Consider the following 21,165-nt stretch of genomic DNA (forward strand, 5'->3'; position numbering starts at 1 on the left):
ACGTATGTGTGTATATATGTGTATACATACTCATATATACATATAAGCACATATATATTATTTTTGTATCAGATTTCATTGACAAAAATAACAGAAATATGAAAACTGGTGAAAAAAATAAGTGAAAGCTCAGAGAAGAGCTGAGAAGAAAAGAGAGAAGAAAAAAAGCTCTTGTTAACCACTCAAGCTCTAAAATCATAAGAAATTATCATTTTCAAATAATCTAGGATAAACATGTTTCAAATAAGAGACATATAGTTATCCATACCATGTATATGCTTTGGGATTATCAATAAAAATCAACAAATCATACCACCTCAAAAAGTTAGCCACCTCCTGACAGAGATGTAATAGACTCAATATGTAGAATGAGACACATGCTTTTGAACATGGCCAATATGGAAATCTGTTTTGCTTCACTATCAATATTTGTTATAAGGGTTTTCTTTTTCTTTCTTTTCAGCAGTGGGGAGGGGGAGGGAAAGGGGAGAACAATAAGTGCTTTTTAATTAAACAAACAAAACAAAGCTATGATGTCCTATCAGTTGTTCCAGTTGGATGCATCCTTAAAAAAATATTACTTGTCTTATGAGGAAGCTTCATTGCCAGCAAGACCTGGGTTCAAGTCCCACTTCTGATAAACATTGAATGTGTGACTCAGAGCAGGCCACTTAATCTTTCAGTGAGCTAGGCAACCATAGTTTAAGACTGTAAATGTACAGAACTGCAGACTTGCACTGTTAGAGAAAACCTCCGTCTTCTGCAAGAATTCTTTCTTTGTCCTCCTTAATGTTAGTGCCTTCTTCCTGAGACCCTGTAGATAGCTTGTCTGTATATGGTTATTTGAACATTGTTTCCCCATTGGTCTGTGAGCTCCTTGAAAGAAGGGACTGCCTGTAGCCTTTCTTTGTAGTCTGGTTCTTAGCATAGTTCCTGGTAAATAATAGGTATTTAATAAATGCTTGTAGAATTGACCAGGAGGTCCTAATATGAATAAAATCTCAAGGATTTTCAGGATTAGCTTGCCTGCTTCTAATTACTCAGTTCAATTCCAGTCCACCCATCCTCTTCCTCCCAGTCCAATTTTACTAATTTGTTCTCATACCTTTACATTAGAAATTGTTACCTAATTTGAATTCTAGCTTTATTGAGTTGTAAGAGATCTGAAAAAGGATCAATTTCTGTCCTCTTTCCAAAGCATGAACCACATCCTCATTTCCATGCCTTTCCTACCAACTACTTTCCCGACCTTCCTCACTATTTCAAACATCTTCATCCTATGTATGTACAATATAGGCCTATCTGATCCCATCCAATCCAATTCTATCCTACCCTATCCTACCCTATCCTATCCTTCATTACCTTTATTTACAAGGTAGGCCCATACTATATTATCCTTGTCAATATGTGACTATCACCTGCATATAGTTCATGAACCTGACTCTTGGCTCTGGGTTTATTAAAAATGTTATGAAGAACAAGCCTACAAATTATCCCATCTGTCTCTTTATTATATGTCAATTAAAGTACTGAATTTACAAATATCTCTAGTACAAAAGGTTGTCCTAAATAAGGACCTTTCAGTGATTAATGAGAAATTTTTCATCTAAAAACATTTCCCACTAATTATAATGTCTTATCTTCTATCCATTTTGAACATGTGCTCATTTACCATACTTTAGTTTAAGATAAAACCTGTCTTGCAGGTGGTGTTTATATAAGTGTACATGAACACACATGTATACATGCATATGGCCAGATTTCTAAAATGTATTTCAAATTAACCTTTGGGTCTTTCAATGTGTAATTATCAAAACGTTGTTTCAATCATAATTCAATCAAAGGCATACAATTCACATACAAATCAGGACATTACCTCCATGACATCATTGGTCCTCTTTGAGAACAAAAGATTAATAATAACAAATCAAATGCTTATAAACAAATATTAAACAGGTTCTTGGGGTCATATGGATCCTTTATAAGAATGGTAGACTATTTCCTTCTAATGTTTTTTTTTTTTTTTTTGTGAGGCAATTGGGGTTAAGTGACTTGCCCAGGGTCACACAGCTAGTAAGTGTTAAGTGTCTGAGGTCGGATTTGAACTCAGCTCCTCCTGACTCCAGGGCCAGTATTCTATCCACTGCACCACCTAGCTGCCCTCTAATGTTTTTAAAATGGATTAGAAGTATTTGAAAGTTGATTTGGATCATAGAGATCAGTCCTAATACCATCATTTTAAGATGAGGTAGTTTGTTCCTGGTCATATACAGATAAAAAGTGGTAAAGATAGGAGTAAAAAGCTAGGTCACCTGAATCTGAGGGTAATACATTCTCTATTATACCATACCACAATTTTTGAGTGTTTGTAATATTTGCATTGGAACCAATACCATTTCCCAACATCCCTTTTGTATCCAAGTCATGCTTAAGTATTTCTACTTGCTTCTTCTTGTATTAGTACTCTCTACTGCATGCATTAAATGTATTTCTAAACACTTAGCCACTACTCCATCCTACCTAGAAAATGTTGTTTTTGTTCAGTCATGGCCAAGTCTTTGTGATTCCATTTAGGGGAGGTTTTATGGCAAAGATACTGATGTGGTTTGTCATTACATTCTCTAGCTCATTTTATAGATAAGGAAAGTGAGGCAAACAACGTTAAGTGACTTGGCCAGGGTGACATGATAGTAAATGTGTGAGGCCAGATTTGAACTCAGGAAGAGAAGTATTCCATGACTCCAGGGCAGGTACTGTATCCACTGTATCATCTAGGTGCCCCATCTAGAAAATGCATTTCCATGGGGAAAAAAAAGTAAAAGAAAAAAGTGATCGAAAGATCATTGATTTTTCTCATCAGATTTACAGGCTCTTTTTATTTTATTTTTTAATCAAACCCACCACCCACTATCATGGGAGCCATTGTATATTTTTATATCTCTATTAAATTTGAACCCAAATTAGAGTTCAAATCCTGCCTCTGATACTTATTGGCAAGTATTACCATTGGCATGTCATTAATCTACCAGTGCTTAGCAACTCTTAAATAATATGAGTTGCAACATAGGTACTGATCTGCACTGGAGCAAGGAGTTTCTCACTGGAAGTCCCCTGTACATAAATCATAGGCCTGGTCAACAGCAACAACAAAAATTAAGTGTAAGGAATAACCCCTTATATCTACACAGTACTTTGTAATGTTACTATTTTTCCCAATACATAGGTAATACAAATATAATTATCTTCATTTTATAGATAAGGAAAACAAAGCGGCAAAGTAAATTGTTTCAGGTCACAGAGATAGTAACATATAAGAAAAGGCCTCATTTCCCAAATGAATAGAAAACTGAGTCACATTTATAAGAATACAAGTCTTTCCCCAATTGAGAAACAGTCAAAGAATATGAAAACATAGTTTTCAGATGAAGAAATTAAAACTATCTATAGCCATATAAAAATGTTCTCAATCACTACTGATTACAGAAATGCAAATTTAAACGACTTTGAGGTATCACCTTACGCTTATCAGATTGGTTAATATGACCAAAAAATAAAATAAAATGATAAATGTTGGCAAAGATGTGGGAAAATTGAACACCAATGCATTGTTGGTGGAGTTGTGAACTGATCCAATCATTCTGGAGAGCAATTTGGAAATATGCCCAAAAGGCTATAAAACTGTGCATACCTTTTGACCTAGCAATACAACTATTAGGTTTATATTCCAAAGATATCAAAACAAAAGGGGAAAAGACTCACACATACAAAAAATATTTATAACTGCCCTTTTTGTGGTGGCAAAGAAATCGGAAATTGAAGGGATGCTCATCAATTGGGGAATGGTTGATGAAGTCGTGGTATACAAATGGGATGGAATACTATTGTTCTATAAGAAAATATGAGCAGGGGGTAGCTAGGTGGCACAGTGGATCAAGCACTGGCCATTGATTCAGGAGTACTTGAGTTCAAACCCAGCCTCAGACACTTGACACTTATTAGCTATGTGAACCTGGGCAAGTCACTTAACCCTCATTGCCCCAGAAGAAAGAAAGAAAGAAAGAAAGAAAGAAAGAAAGAAAGAAAGAAGGAAGGAAGGAAGGAAGGAAGGAAGGAAGGAAGGAAGGAAGGAAGGAAGGAAGGAAGGAAGGAAGGAAGGAAGGAAGGAAGGAAGGAAGGAAGGAAGGAAGGAAGGAAGGAAGGAAGGAAGGAAAAAGAAATTATGAGCAGGAAGTGGACTGATGCTGAGTGAAGTGAGCAGAACCAAGAGAACATTGTACACAGTAACAGCAACATTGTGTGATTATCAACTGCAATAGACTTAGCTCTTCTCAGCAATACAATGATCCAACACAATTCCAAAAGACTCATGATGGATAATGCTCTCCACATCAAGAAAAAGAACTATGGAATATGAATGCAGATCAAAGCACACTATTTTCACTTTTGTTGTTGCTGTTTTTGTTTTATTGCTTCTTTCTTTTAGTTTTCCACTTTTGTTCTGATTATTCTCTCATAACATAACTAATGTAGAAATATGTGTAACATTATTGTAATGTATAACCTATATCAGATTGCTTGCTTTGTTTGGAAGCGGGGATGGAAGACAGAGGGGGAGGGAAAATATTTTGGAACTCAAAATCTTACAAAAATCAATGTTAAAAACTATCTTTACATGTAATTGGAGGGAAAATAAAATAAAAATTATTTTTTAACAAAGATAGTTACCATATTAGCACTGGGATTCTAACTCAAGTCTTCTCGCTATGAAGTAGGCCTATTTCCACTACATGCCACCATCCCATATAGAACAATTGAACTCTATTTGGAAAAATAAAAAGAGGCAAGTCTGATTTCAAGTGGTTTTTGTTTAGGTTTTATACAATGGTGCACATCATTGGACCATTTTCTTCTCAATATTCCACCCAATCCTTTGACTTGGAAGAGGAAAGGAGAAGAAATCACAGAAGAGAATTAGCATTTACTAAGGTCCTATTATGTGCCAGGCACCGTGCAAAGTGACTTTGCAAATATAACCGCATCTGATCCTCACAACAACCTATGAGGTAGGTACTATTATTATTCTCTTCCATTTATCACTGTGGAAACTGAGGCAGAGATTAAGTAACTTGCCCAGTGTAAGTAAATATATGAGGCTAGATTTGGACTTAGGTCTTCCTGGATCTGACCTAGCACTCCTTCAACTGCACCATTGTTCTACATTAGAGAATATATCAGCTCATGTCTCAGCCAAATCCAACTTAAACTATTAAAATCATAATTCAAAAGCCACTCCACTAGAGAAAGAAACTTGGATTTACCTATTTCTAAAATAGATAAGCTGTTAGTACCACAAATTATTATTCTTAGTAGGGCAGGATTAGTGTCAATCTAAGTTTGTATCAACCCTAGCACCCTAGCATCTGCAACTTTATATGTATGTGTGTGTATGCACGTGCATCTATATGTGTATATACACATGCATGTATGTGTGCATATGTGTATATCCATACGTGGTCATTATGTGCATGCATGTATGTATGCACACATATGTATATGTGGGTGTGTGCATGCATACCCACATATACATATAGTGATGATATTTCTGGGTCAAAGTATATGCAATTTTACAGCCTTTTGAACATATTTCCAAATTGTTCTGCAGAAGGTCAACCAATATTTCTTAAGCAATAGACACACATACACATTTATGTGTACATACACTCATATATACATATGTGAACATATTTGTGTATTTTTGTGTGCTAAAGAAAAAAAAAGGTTGATATTCTGGAGAACAATTTGGAATTATGCTCAAAAGGTCATAAAACTGTGCATACCATTTGACCCAGCAATACTACTACTAGGTCTGTATCCCAAAGAGATAAAAAAAGGAAAAGAATACGTACACACATGCATACACACACACTATATATATATATTTATTATATTATATTTATTATATTATATTTATTATATTTATATATTTATTAAATATACATATATTTATATACTATATAGTATCATGCGTTTCATATTGTTTAACCTTATCAATGGATGGGGGAGAGGCTGGATGAAGGGAGAGAATGTGGCACTCATTTTTTTTTTGTTTGTTTTGTTTTGTTTTGTTTTTGGTGAGACAATTGAGGTTAAGTGACTTGCCCAGGGTCACACAGCTAATTAAGAGTCTGAGGCTGGATTTGAACTCAGGTACTCCTCAATCAAGGGCCAGTGCTTTATCCACTGCACCATCTAGCTGCCCCACTCATTTTTTTTTTTTAATGAATGAGCTATGGATTGAGAATTTGAGGATTTGGGTTCAAACTTCAGCTCTGTTTCTTAATAATTGTGACCTTGGGGGGCAAATCACTTACTGTCTCTGGGCCTAAATGTCCTTCCTGTAAATTAAGGGAATAGATTTAATGTTTCTAAATCCTACTCTTATTTTTTCTAATCATTAATAATAACAGAAGTATCAAATGCCTCCAAAGCACTTTGCATTTATTATCTCATTTGAGCCTAACAGTCCAATGAGGTGGTCTTAAAGCCAAATGCTTTGGACTCCAACTGTAGCATTCTATTCACTATATCATACTGCCTTTGTAGTACTATCCATAATTAAATATACTGAGTAAAAAAGGGTCCACATTTTTTTCTGTTCACAGAATTGAAAGGGTTAAGGCTGTTTTGACTTGAGTATTTCTGATGAGTAAGTTTGCCCAAAGATGATTACTCTGAGTGAGGAGCAGTCTTTTCCACTCATCCCCCACATTAGTAGCTTATTTGAACTCCAGAGCAGATCTGAAGATTATTTTCACACAAACACATCTACTGTTGCCTTTACTATACTGAAAGGGCTTTGTCTGAGGGTTGATTTCAGCTATGTAATTTTCCATGACTCTTTGGGTTTGGTGCTGTTTTCATTAAAAATTCTATTATTTTTTTTTAAATCCATCAACGAGATTGTAAGATTAATTCATATTGACCATTTTGTGAGAAAAGGAAAGATAAAAAAGTCCCTAAAAAGCTTTCTGAACCCAAATGTTTCACACTGACAAGAAAGCCAAGTTGGACAAATAAGCCCAAACAATTTAGCCATGTCAAAATATGAGATCTGGAAAAAGTGCCAGTATGGAAAGACTGACTTATTTATGCAAACACATTCCAGTTAGTCTATTATGTTTGGATGATGAACTTCAGAGTGGGATAAAAAGTCTTTGCATACCTCGTGGTAACCTTTTCTAAGACTGTCATTCAAATCAGAGATAAAAACTTAGATCTGGGAACCAAATCTGTTCCAATGACATTCCAAAATAGCTCAAAGTATTAATGTCCCATTTCTGGAACTGTGGTACTGTCCCTGGTCCTGCCCTAACCCGTATGAGGAATGAGATTATCTCTCCAACCCAGGGAGCAGTTCTGAGTTCTCTTGGGAGGAAAGGTTAATACTAGGAGCTCTAATATATTCTCTCTCCTGTCCCACTTGAAGTGAAACCCTTGACTTAGTTCAAATTCTCAACCAAAGAGAGAGAGTGCAAAAACAAAAGCAGTAACTCCAGTTACCTCCTGCTCCCAAATGCATCATAAATGGATCTGTAGTACCTCTACCTACCACTCACACATAAATTTCCCAAACCTAAATTTTAAAATTCCCTCTCTCCCTACCATTATTTATTTTACACATAATCTTTCTCATTTGTACTCTTCTGTGTGTGTTTCTCTGTCTCTTTCTTTCTCTCCTATCTATTTGTCTGTCTGCTTTTTTCTCTTCCTTGCAAGGCAAAAAATGTCCAAAGTAATGGAGAAATATATCATCATAGAGAATATGCCCAAAGAAATACTATCTTCCAAAAAATTTTCAAAAAACTATCTCACAAACAGCCATAGGAAGTCCATTAATAATAATAACATGTATGTATCACCTACTATGTACTGGGAATTATGCTAAACACTTTACAAATATCACCTCATTTGATTCTCACAACAATCCTGCAATGTAGGTGCTATTATTATCCTCATTTTGGAGTTGAGGAAACTGAAGCAAATGCAGGTTAGGTGACTTGCCCAAGGTCACACAGCTAGTAAGTGTCTGAGGCCACATTTGAACCCAATTCTTTCTGACTCCAGAACCAAAACTCTGTCCACTGTGTCACTGAGTTATTCTTGAACAAAGAAAGCTCTAAAGCAAGTTTTCCCTCCCTTAAAGCTCTTTCCAAGAAGTATAGGCAGCACTGTGGTCAAGCAGATGTTTGGAAGCAGCTTGGGGCAGGTAGAATCTGGAAGAGTCATGCTGGTTTTTACTGAGACTTGTACACCAAAAACTCCAGTTCTATTCAGATAAACAATTCTCTGCTTCCCCTCCTCCTTCCCCAGTAAACACACTTGGCTGACCCACAGAGTCCTGTGTTCAGCTTGTCTTGCATTGAAACAGTATCCTAAATACAAGCAATTCAAAGCCTCCTAAAACTAGGACTGTTTTCAGCTGCCCAGGCTCTTTCGAGGGGAGCTGCTGACAGGCCAGTTTATTGGTTATTATCGGTAAACTATTTCACAGAATCCACTGCTGTGAACAAAGCAACTAGCTCCTGAGGCTGCAAAGACCCTTCAAACAAAGCAAGGATAATGTTACATGGATAACACTTTACACCTCCGTGGAGACTTACATCCTAGGAGCTCAAATGCTTTGTTAGTATTAATTAATGAAGCTTTGCAAGGTTCCCCCAGGAGGCAAGTGTCATTAGACCAGCTTACAGCAGAACCACTAGCAGGAAAGGTTATAGGTCAAGGTCAGGCTTCAAGGTGGATGATATCTTTTGCTGTCATCTATTCTTCCACTCAAGTGTCTAGGCATTTGTAAGCATATTGAATCCTTCTCTTTCCCTTGTGATGGCCACATAATCTGTTTTAATCTGAGATTTTTCAGTACTTTTCTTCCTATTATCATTTGAAACTGTCCAAAAGAGTATTAACTATCCAAGAAAACCTAAGACTTTCCTCATTTGGAACACAATGTTGAAGGCGGAAAATTAATAATATCCTGGTTTGCTCCAATAAGAAATATTTTGATTCTTTGCTCAAATGAGTACCCCTGAAGCTAAGTCATTCTCTGTTTCTAGTTCACATGAAAAATCTCAGAACTTTAAAATTCCCAAATCCTGTTCCTAAGTTTTCAAGGGAGGAGATTTCTACTCAAGAGCTTGTCTAGAAAGAGAAACTAGGTTTATTAGGGGTGAGAGATATCTGGTTAAACAAACAAGCACAATTATATAACGGAAAACAGTTCTGCATTTGCAGTTAAAAGACCAAGGTTCCCATCCCATCTCATAGTATCACAGTTTTCTAAATGAAGGATATTATAAAGGTCTGATCCAAACCCCTCAAGTTGTAAATAAGGAAACTGGGATCAGTGAAGTTAAGCAACTTATCCAAGATCAAATAAGCACCAACTGGCAGAGTAAGGATTCAAACTCAGATCTTCTGACTTTCTTTCCAGTCTTTTTTTTAACTTTACAGTAATTTAAGATATAACTTCTGCCACTTAACTACCTGTGTGACATTAGGCAAGTCACTTAACCTCAGACCTCAGTTTCTTCCTCTATAAAATCAAGCAGTTGGGTTAGATGACTCGTAAGATCCTTTTAGTCCTAAATCAATTAACCCATGATACCAAACGTTGAATTCCTCCATATAGCATTACAGTTAAGCAAACAGTGGTCTGAGAGGAAGCCTACCTGCAATTCTAGTTGTCACTATCTTCCAGTATCAACTAGGAATAAATAGCTTTAACTCTCTGTGCCTGTTTCCTCATATGTAAAATGAAAAAAAAAAGAGTTAAATTTGACAATTTCTAAAGTCCCTTCTAATTCCTCAATTCTATAATTTAGGAAAAGAAAAAAAAAGAATGGTCTTTTAGTAAAATGCCTACAACTATTCATGGGCCATATGGAAAGTTGGGCTGTTTGTCTGATATCTTATTTGGCCATTGTACCCTTGCTGTCAAACTCTCTGTCCCATGCTTTTGATGTGTTTCCTGAGTATCGGATCCCTGATGTCTATGTACCTGATTGCTTCCAATAACTCCTCTCCCAAGTACCATCTGAACATATCCTTCTGTATTTCTCCACTTGCTTGATTATTTGTAGCCCATAGAGGGAGCTATGAGGAGGTAGATCCTGAGAAGGGAAGTAGAAAGATTCATCCTGGAACAGCACACTGTTCTCGGAATGGCATTGCTATTCTGAACAAGTTAACTCATAAACAACAGATCAATAGTTACACCAAGAGAAAACCTCTACCATCAGACTTGAAATTGAGAAGGTATGAGAAAGCCTGAGTGAGACTTTTGGGGGCTCCTTGCTCTCTTGGAAATCATCATTATTCTGAAGCTCTCTAATTTGGTTTAATGGGATATCCTAGATTACTATTCCCTCGTGGGGGCTAGATGCAGAGGGACAGCTTGAGAAAGGGAATAGGTCACTTATATGATTCTATGAAAGATGAGCATTTGATCCTGTACATCCTCAGACAGTGAAGATTGAATGGAATGAAAGCAGCCCAGTGAGATCAGCATGGCTGCATCTTCTCACTAGCACCTCCACAAAGGCAATATGATAGCAGAAATAGCAATGTGCCAGCTACCCAAGCACATCAAAATTCGGAAATGAGGATAGAAGCAGTGCCCAAAGGAGAAGCTTGCTAAATAAGGACTCATACATCCCTATATCCTCTTGAACAACTAAATTGTACTCAAAACTAGTTGATGACATAGCCATTTGCATCCTGCTCACTTTTACAGACACAAAGCTCACAGCTCTGTCCACAACTCAGGTCATTTAGTATTAAGTGCTCACATCATAGAGGAACAACAGGGTTCAGTCCCATTAGTTCTCAGAAATTGGACACTATAGTTCTGTTCCTGTTATCCACTTGCTAGGTGACCCTGAGGGAATAAGTCATTTAATTATTTGGTTTCTCATTCCATCAATAGGAGAAGTCAGGAAACAATGTACAAATGGAAGATAAGTCAAGGAACTAGATCTTTCCTTTCTCTTGAGTATCCAAATAACTGTGATTCTATGTGACTAAAAGAAAGACATTTGGGATGTTTGGGATTTCCTGTTTTCTTCTTTCTGATGGTCCAAGTCTCATCCTGCTTCAGATCCTGTTCAAGCTCCATTTCTTACATGAAGCCTTCCTTAATGACTCTGGCTGTTAATAATCACTCCTTGCTTTGAAAGCATATTGTCTACCCCATTCCACTCATCTGGCATTTGGTACATGGTAATTTATAGATTCTTAGTCTTTTGTTTATATGTCCAATCTTTTAACCCAGATGATAACCCCCTAAAAAAAGTTAGGACTATATATTATACTTATCTATATCTCCAACACTTATGGTACTCTCCTTCACAGAGTAGTTGCTTAATAAATGTTGCTACTGACACTGGTGATGCTGAAGAAAGTGTCAGAGAAAAAAAGAGATATTAAAGTGTTAGAATGATTGATAAGGGAGAAAAGACCTTGTTTAATCAGAAATATATCTATCTCATATTGTCAAAGGGCAGCTAAATGGCACAGTTGATAGCATACTTAGTCTGAAGTCAGAAAGTTCAAATCTAATTTTAGATACTTACTAGCTGTGTGACCCTGAGCAAGTCGCTTAACCCTGTTTGCCTCAGTTTCTTCATGTATAAAATGAGGTGGAAAAGGAAATGATAAACCCTTCCAGTATCTTTGCCAAGAAAACCGCAAATAGGGTCATGCAGAGTAAGATATGATGGAAATGAATGAACAAAGAATATTATCAATATAATATAAACTCCTTAATTTTAGGGCTTGTTTTAATCTCTGTATTTGTATCTTTAGATCCCAACATATAGTGAGCACTTACTAAATGCTGGTTGATTTATAGATGTATAAATGATATTCACCTGTGTTGGGATAGATACAAAAAGAATGTAAGACATGATAATCACAGGATCCTCTTCAAATCATAGATCCATAAACCTATAATTCTGCAGATTAAGAAACAAAGACACAGGGCAGCTAGATGGCGCAGTGGATAGAGCACTGGCCCTGGATTCAGGAGTACTTCAGACACTTAACACTTACCAGCTGTGTGACCCTGGGCAAGTCACTTAACCCCAATTGCCCCTCAAAAAAAAAAAAAAACAAGAAACAAAGACACAGAAAGGCTAAGGGTCTAAGGGTCTTAACATTTGAGTTGGAAAAATAATACATGCATATGAAATAAATAATAAATGCTAAGTGATACGTTATTAAGTACCCAAATAAGATAGTAAGTTCTATTTACTATTCAGAAGAGGGGAGATCAATGAGGACCAGTGATCAAAGACATTCATGTAAAAGACGGGTTTTCAAGGTGTCTATTTAACTTTTTTTTTTTAATTTTTGCAGGGCAATGGGGGTTAAATGACTTACCCAGGGTCACATGGCTAGTAAGTGTCTGAGGCCGAATTTGAACTCAGGTACTCCTGAATCCAGGGCCGGTGCTTTATCCACTGCACCACCTAGCTGCCCCTCTATTTAACTTTTAAATTATATTTTCTATTATATTAAATAATACCAATTTGTAGCATATTTATAGGAAGATGGAAAAAAGGCAAGAAAACAAACTTTTATTATGCTGTAGAAAGATTTAGAATTTAGAATCTAAGAAACTGGGTTTGAATCCAAGCTCAGCTACTGACTACTTAATCCAGTAATTGCCCTACCCTGGAATTTGATTTCTTCATACATATACAAAATGAAAGGGGGGAGCACTGTGGATAAGATGATCTCTCAGGTCCCTGCTCTAAATTTTAGGAGGCTGAAATCATCTCCCAGAGAGGGATGATTTCCAGAGAACTATGCAGTAATATGACAATGCCTCTGGCTGCAATGAAACATTTTTTAAATGTTTCTTAATATTGGAATGTGTTTACAGTGGTAGCATTTTCCCCCAAGAGGCATGATAGAAAATCTCAAAATACAGAAATGGACACAAACATAGAAGGCAAAAATAAAGCTAGAACCAAAAGTCCTCTGCTGGATATGGGAAAAACTACAACCAACACAGAACAGAGCACCAGTTCTGGAATGTGCTTAGATTATCCTTCTCCCTTCAAGTTTTGATGGGGGGTGGGGGGGGGAGAAAAGCAAGAGAGAGAGAGACAGACTGACAAAGACAGAAAGAACCAGAGAGAGAGGAAGAAGGGAAGGGAAGGGAAGGGAAGGGAAGGGAAGGGAAGGGAAGGGAAGGGAAGGGAAGGGAAGGGAAGGGAAGGGAAGGGAAGGGAAGGGAAGGGAAGGGAAGGGTTAGGGTTAGGGAAGAGGATATTTGAAGAATAAAGCAGTAATGGAGTCCAGGACAATTTCGACAGACTGGGTGGATCATCCTTTTCCTAATCATCCCCTTTCCTCTCTAAACTTAAGACTACACTTAGTGTTGTTAACTAAAACAAAAATATCCCTAGGTGATACTTAGCAAAATGGATCTTAAGAGAGATACTAAAGCCAAACATTTCCACTCTAAAGAATATGCTGGGGGGGGGGGGAATAGCACTCCTGAATCTGTTCTGTAGAAGTTCTGAGGTTGAATGACAACAAAGTAAAGACTTGCTAACAGTTTGGAGGCCTAGGGCTGAGGCATTGTTTCTTATAGTAAATGCCTTGCCACACCTAAAAGTCTGAAGCATTTGAAATCAGGTTTCAGACTGGTTCCTAGCTTGCCCATAACTCACTGTACCACCTGTGGAGTAGTTCTATGCAGTATGAACCCATGAATTCCATGCTTCTGGAGGAGCTATAGATCCAAGAGGGTAAAGGAATTAGGCCAGGGACAATTCAGGGGATAAAGAAGCATCCACAACATGCCTATTGCACTAAATATGACTCTAGTTGATACTGTTTTGCCTTGAGTACATCCTTAAGTGGCATGAGAGAGATGACCTCAAGACACATAGAAGGACACAGATAGTGAGGGCTGGAGACAGAGTAAGATGAGAAAGAGAAAAATTGGCCTGCAATATGTGGTGGTTTTATGAAGTCATAAGTGGTAGAAGAAATTATTTTAAAAATCAACCCAAAGATATCACAGAGCACTTGCATTATTCATGGCCCCTTAGAGATTGAAAGGAAAACAAGCTCTATCCTAGGCACAACCCCATATTCTAGCATTGCTGAATTCAACTCTTTTAGGGAGATAGCTGGAATGAAGCCAGATCTAAGAAATGCCACAGTAGGACCAATATCACTCTCAGGTGCTCTAAATTCCATCACAATCTATAATAAGTTATTCTTTACATATTGGCTTCGGGAAATTTGAAACCTTCCCCAAATCCCAAATACATCTCTCAGGAATTGCTCTGCATCTTCTCTCTCTCTCTCTCTCTCTCTTTCTCTCTCTCTCTCTCTCTCTCTCTCTCTCTCTCTCTCTCTCTCTCTCTCTCTCTCTCTCTCTCTCTCCCCCTCTCCCTCTCCTCTCTCCTCTTTTTCTCCTTCTTGGGTTTTTCTTTATGTGAAAATTCCCCTTTTCTGAACTTAGGATTGCCTTAGAAAAGTAGATAAAAGGAGCTAATGAGTCAAACGTATCTCCTACAAAATTTGGTGCTTTGACATTCATTGTGTTTTCTGTTTAAGGCTTACAAATTTATTACATTATCAGAATTCTGCTGAAGTCCACTTGCCAACAGAAGCAGAAGGATTCTATATAATAGGACAACTTCTCATGTGGGGAGAACCAGATGTTTAATATCTACATGACAGCTCTTAAATGTAAAACCTAAAAGAGGGAAATCTTTTAATGGTTAAAGAAACAACTGGAAATCTGTTGGGAACATAAGAGTTGACCCCCCTCATAACAATGAATATGGAATTTTTTATTCTCTTGCACTGTTTCTTTAAACCAAAATACTTCCCTCAGGTCTGATGGCCTGGTCTTATGGTAGTGAACAGAACAATTGTTCCTATGAGCCTAGCAGTCCTTTGGATACTTGAGTATTCCATATAGTGTATCATCTAAGGATTGACCTTGATCAGTCAGGGGTCCTACATGAACAGAAGGAAAAAGCTCATTTCCCAATCAAGAGAGAGAGAGAGGGAGAGAAAGAGGGAGGGAGAGACATACACAGAGACAGAGAGACAAAGAGAGACAGAAACAGAGAGACAGAGAGAGACAAAGAGAGAGAGAGAGACAGACAGACACACAGAGAGAGTATTTTATGGTCAGCTTCACTAATCAGCTTGGAAAACTAAAAGAAGGGAGAGAAAAATCAAAAGGAATCTGGAGAGAGCTCATGACGTTGTTTGTTGTTGACTTCTAACTCATCTATTTTGGTATCTAGTGCCACGGAGTAAGGTGGTTTGACTTTCCCTCACAACAACCAATTCTCTATTGCTCTATTTTGGGCTAGAGATGTGTGTAGACACCTGAAATTGGAAAGTCCTTGTTTCTATAGCCACAATACTCACGAAGAAAAGCTGGTTATGTTACATTGTAACAAACATATCAGACAATCCTGATTTCCTCCAACTAAATGTGTCCTTTAACTTATAAGTCAACCCCTGCTCTCACTATCAAGTTGAAATCTCATCTTTGAATCTTCATCATCAATGACAATAATCATGATAAGATGATAACAATAGTGATATAAATAATAATAATGAATAATAATGGACTTTAATGGCACTTTGAGGTTTTATCTTAGTGGTTAATGAAGAGAAGAGAAAATGTTTGACCAGGGCATATGATATTCACATCAGCAATACTGACTCCTCACCATGGTTCCAGCATCAATAAACCACTTCCAGATGGGAGGAGGCATTCCCTCTCTTCCCAAAAGCTAACAACATCAAGGCATGAAACTCACTGAGAAGGAGCAGAGGGGTCTGGGGCCCAGCAGTGTCCCTACCAGGGAGTGCAGGATGCCAGTTTGGCAACTCAGCATGGCATGAGCAGAGTCAGAGCATCGAGACCAAAGCAGACCTCTTCACTGGGTGGGCCTCATTAACTTCAGAGAAGAGGCTTTTCATTCTCAGCCTTATCCAAGGACCTACAACCATCTCCACTAGGCTCCCCAGCACTTAAGTGTTAATGACAGAACTGAGACAGAATTTATCCACTTCTTTTTCAAATAGCTGATCCCTGGCTACAGATGTTCCTCATTCCAACCAGCCAGGGAAGCCTGGATTCATGGAAACGAGATTCCCAGCACATCTGAGCTTCCTGCTATCCGGGCTACAAACCCAGTACAGGATCCCTATAGTACACCTATATTCCTTCCCACAACGATCTCTTCAGCTTCCGTAATTTGCTCTGGAGCAGACACAGGGAACAACTGACATTTCTTGCCAGAATTGCATGGCACCTCTCTTGACGTAGATACCCAGTTTTACACACACCTGCAACCCCATTCACTGCCTTCTCTCTCTCTCTCTCTCTCTCTCTCTCTCTCTCTCTCTCTCTCTCTCTCTCTCTCTCTCACACACACACACACACACACACACACACACACACACACACACACACAGAAATCATCACAACTGAGAAGACCCACTTTCTCCCACCACAAAGAAGAGAAGAGCTGCTCCCTACCTGAGAGTGGCGCTCTCCCCTTGTCTGACCGTCACGTTGTCCATTGCTTTGGGGAAGGTGGCATCTCCGCTGCGCACTGGCACTCCTGTGGGCAGAAGGAACAGCAGCCTGAGAGACAGGACCACGAGGAACCTCCAGGGCAGCAGCAAGTACCCACCGACCCCCATCCTCGACAGCCACAACTTCCCTGAACTGGAGCAGCGGCACCGCAGGCGCCCCCCAGCCAGTCACAGGAAGCGGGGCGGGGGGAGAGGAAGGGGACGGAGCGAACCAGGAGCACTGTGTGTGTGTTTGGGGCGGGGAGGGGAGCTCCTTCAAGTCTAATAATCCTCCCCCAAATCCAGTCTCAGCTTTCCAGCATCAGAGAACCAAATTCCCGGACGACAACATCTGAAGAGGGCTCCCTTGGTGTTCCTCCAGCAAGGGAGGAGCCGGCAGAAAAAAGAAAGGAGGAAGGCAGGTGCAAAGGTGTGGACACGTTTTCAGGAGAGGATTCTTCCAATTAACAGTTCTGACATGGCACTTTGGTAAGAACTAAGCACTTTGGTACCGGGGATGGGGAAAACGGGTTCATTCAGCCACCCACAAGCAGGTCGGAATTCCTCAGATGGTATAGGGACAAAAAGAAGGATCCCGACACTTTCTATCAAGTTTCAGAAGAAAGGTCACCACCAGGAGAGGAAGAGGGAAGCTGTAACAATAGTAGAGATACAAAGTATAGAGATATAGATATAGATATAGATATATATAAAAAGCCGTAGTTGCTGCTGCAGGAGGAGCGTGAGACGGAGGGCAATACACCATTCACGCAGCTTCGGCACGGCACGGCACGTCCAAACCCCAGGAATTCTGCAGCAGCTCCCTCCGTTCAACTTCCTTGAATCCAAAATGCAAACACGCCAGTCGCCCCGTTACATCCAAAGCCTCCAAGGGAGACGCGGCACCAGCAGAGAAGGTAGAAAGAAGGAGCGAACGCCGGGGGCACACGAAACCGCGGTGCCCCCTCTCTCTATCCCTCCCTGGCTTTAGGCAGGGCAAGATGCAGAAGATGCAACTGGCCGACAGGAGAACCTCGCCGGAGCCACACACACCAAACTCAGCTGCTTCCCCCAGTTTCAGCACCTCCTTCCTCGCAGAAACATCTCCGACTCACACACGCACCGACTTCCAGGGTTGTCATGACAGCAACTCCATCACTGACCAACACTTTCCCTCCGATACAGACACATTGAACAGCTGAGACTTAGCACATTAATCTCCAGGAAGGACGGTGAGCAGCAGAGAGCTCCCACTTTAACCCCTGCAGTGCCTACACCCGGCACAGCAGCAAGGGCTAAGACTAGAGCAGAGGTTAACCCTTGCAGAGCTGTGGTCTCTAAATAGGAAAGTTACAATACAAATGCAAATTAACCCTCGGAAATATCTTCCGATTTTTAGTGATATCCAAGAACGTCTTGTAATCAGTATTCTGTACTACTGAACTAGCAAACCTTGAAGCATGCACATGTTACTTTTCAATTGTTTAGATTATATCCATTATATATTTTTAAAAAGCTTTGGAGGTAAAAGGTTCAGGGGGGGGTGACTACTTTAGTATGATCAGATCCCCACATCAATAAGACACACCCTTCCACCATACAAACCCTCTATCACGGCCTCTACGTCCAAAAAGCAAAGTAAATTAAAGATAACATTCAAAACATAGATGCTAGGTATGATATATAAAACCTTCTAAGAAGTTGGCAAAGTCCCCTTGTTTTTTTTTTTCTTTCCTGGGAGCAATGGGGGAAACCCTCATCCCCTAGGATCAACTTACTTATTGATTTGGACAACAGAATTTTCCAGACTAGGGATCATTTAATTCAATTCGATCATTTTACAGATAAGGAAATCAAGATACAGAGAGATGAATGAAATTGCCCATTGTCACACAGCTTTCCCTGGGCAGAAACCAGGGAAGAAGTCAGATCTCCTGATGCCAGACTGGGGCCACCTTCCATTAGACAGGACTGATTTTATATATATTAGAAAAATGTCAGCTCTTCAGAAGAGCTCAAATTAGGGAAAACCTAGACACCTGATATACCTGTACTAAGGGTTCCCACATTTCCCCAAATTGCAAACTCTTCCACAGTCAATTTCATTCTTAAACACTGTGTCTTTCAAAATCACAGAGCCCTGGGGGAAAAAAAATGGATTTGCCTCGGAACCTGTCACTTCCCTTTTTCTGCAGTTGCTGTTTATCTTTGTACTTGCATTATGATTTTTTTCCCCTCTTAAATGCTGATGAAAGGACCTGCATTCCCTATCACAGGACCTAGCATCCTCTGCACCTAGGGAGCATAGCCCAGGCAGAGCTGGGTTGGCACATCAGTGATGCAAAGCTGCTCAGCGCTGAGGGCCTCCATGATGTAAGCTCTCAGCATTGACCTAAATCCTCTCTCCTGATCTGCAGAATCGGTAGTAGTGTCTACTTGGGCTTTCTGCTGAACCTATTAACCTGGCTGCTAATTATCTAGGGCTGTTTTATGAGAATCCATGTTACTCAGAGGTCTTCTAGCACCAAATAGACTTGGATAGGATGGCCAAGGTATTGCAAGTAGGGGGAGGCCAGAGAAGGGAAAAGAGTCATAAAAATTCTTGGATGCCCAGTAAGTCAGGTTGTGAAGCAGCAGAGAATAGGAAAAATGAAGTCTCCTGTCTTCACCTTAATATCTATCAATAGGTTTTAATAGTTCATCATTTGAGCTTTTAAGTCATGTTTGTGTTATCCTACATAAGAATTGGGACAGCTAGGTGGCCTAGTGGATAGAGCACTGGCTCTGAAGTTGGAAATATCTGAGTTAAAATTTCACTTCAGATACTTACTAGCTGAGTCACCCTGGGCAAGTCACTTAACCCCAATTTCCTTAAACATCTGGGGCCGTCTCCAGTTGTCCTAATATACATGTCTTACCATTGGACCCAGATGACTCTAGAGGAGAAAGTGAGGTTGGTGACCTTGTACAGCCCTCCCTCACTTAAATCCAATTCACTGCAAATCATGACATCATCCCAGTGTCATGGTCTTCTTCTGGAGTGAAGGACAAACATAAGAATTACTGGAACTCTTTCACTACTTTCAGGATTTAGGCTTTTTGCTAATAATAAGGTAGGTGTTTGGGGAGAAGCAAAGAAATTTGGGTTTGCAGTCAGAACTGGATTCAAACTCCAGCTTGGCCACCTACAAACTGTGTGGCCTTTGCCAAATGGTTTAATTTCTCTCAACCTCAGTTAAAAAATGGAGCTAATAATACTCCATACTCTCTACCCTACACACTTGTTGTGGGATTATATTAATGTGGTCTTACTGCCATTATTTTTGGATGACTAGAAGAGCATTAGCCCCACTGCAGCAGCTAAATCTTTTTTTTTTTTTGCCTGAAGTAATGAAAAGTTACCAGGACATGATGCAGGTACTGAAGGAAATGGGAATTTCTTTCATTTTTTATTTTGTTGTTGCTATTTTGATATGGAGAGAAAAGTGAAGGAGATTTATGCTAGCATTACTTTTTTTTTTAAATAGCATCTCAGCAAGTGGTTGTACTATACTTTGACCTTGTTAGACCAAATTTGTTTTCATTTCTGGATCCTACTTGTTAACAAATATAAGAGCATCCTGGAGAGGAACACTGAGATGGTGAACGGACTGGAGAACATGCCTTACCAGAATCAATTGATGGAGTTGATATTGTTTAGGCTGGAAAAGAAAAGACTTAGTGGAAGAAATGATAGATCTCTACATATACTTGAAGGGCTATTAAGTGAAGGGAAGGAGTTGGATGGCACTGTGCCAGGTCTGGCATCGGAAGACTCATTTTCCTGAGTTCAAATCTGGCCTTAGATATCTATTAGCTGTATGATCCTGGGCAAGTCACTTAACCCTGTTTACCTCAGTTTCCTCATCTGTAAAATGGGCTGGAGAAGGAAACGGCAAACCACTTTAGTATCTTTGCCAAGAAAACCCCAAAATGGGGTTATGAAGAGTCAGACAGACACAACTGAAAGGACTGAAAAAATTACGTTGAGGAGGGAATAGACTTACACAGTATCTGGCATATAGAGGCAGTGCAATGAATAGAAGGCTGAAAATTTCTCCAATAAAGACCTCATTTCTCAGATATATAAAGAATGGAGTCAAATTTACAAAAAAACAATGAGTCACTTCCCAATAAATCAAAGATAGCTATAATCATATGAAATAACACTCTAAATCACTATTGATCAGAGAAATGTACATTAAAACAACTCTGAGGTACAACCTCACACTTGTCAGATTAGTTAATATGACAGAAAAGGAAAATAACAAATGTTTTAGGGGATGGAGGAAAACCAAGATACTAATGCACTCCTGGAAATCCAACCATTCTGGAGGGCAATTTGGAACTTTGCCCAAAGGTCTATAAAACTTTGACCCAGAAATACTGCTACTAGGTCTGTATTCCAAAGAGATCAAATTAGAATAGGACCTCTTTATACAAAAATATTTGTAGCAGCTCTGTGATGGCAAAGAATTCGAATTTGAGGGGAATGCC

At 39.1% G+C, this 21,165-nt stretch overlaps 1 protein-coding gene across 4 annotated transcripts in view; it reads right to left on the bottom strand.

The window, feature by feature from the left end:
• The window catches only part of NTM (neurotrimin), a 1,333,904-nt gene that overhangs the window by 583,211 nt on the left and 729,528 nt on the right, over positions 1 to 21,165 (bottom strand). For 2 of the 4 annotated variants that reach the window (XM_043991450.1, XM_043991449.1), the window contains exon 2: positions 16,592 to 16,676. In XM_043991450.1, coding sequence (XP_043847385.1) covers positions 16,592 to 16,676 — 85 coding nt within the window. Of the gene's footprint in view, positions 1 to 16,591; positions 17,903 to 21,165 lie in introns of those variants that run through there. The other 2 variants (XM_043991451.1, XM_043991452.1) reach the window with 2 other exon arrangements.

This window comes from Dromiciops gliroides, chromosome 3, assembly GCF_019393635.1.
Source record: "Dromiciops gliroides isolate mDroGli1 chromosome 3, mDroGli1.pri, whole genome shotgun sequence".
NCBI classification, from domain to species: domain Eukaryota; kingdom Metazoa; phylum Chordata; class Mammalia; order Microbiotheria; family Microbiotheriidae; genus Dromiciops; species Dromiciops gliroides.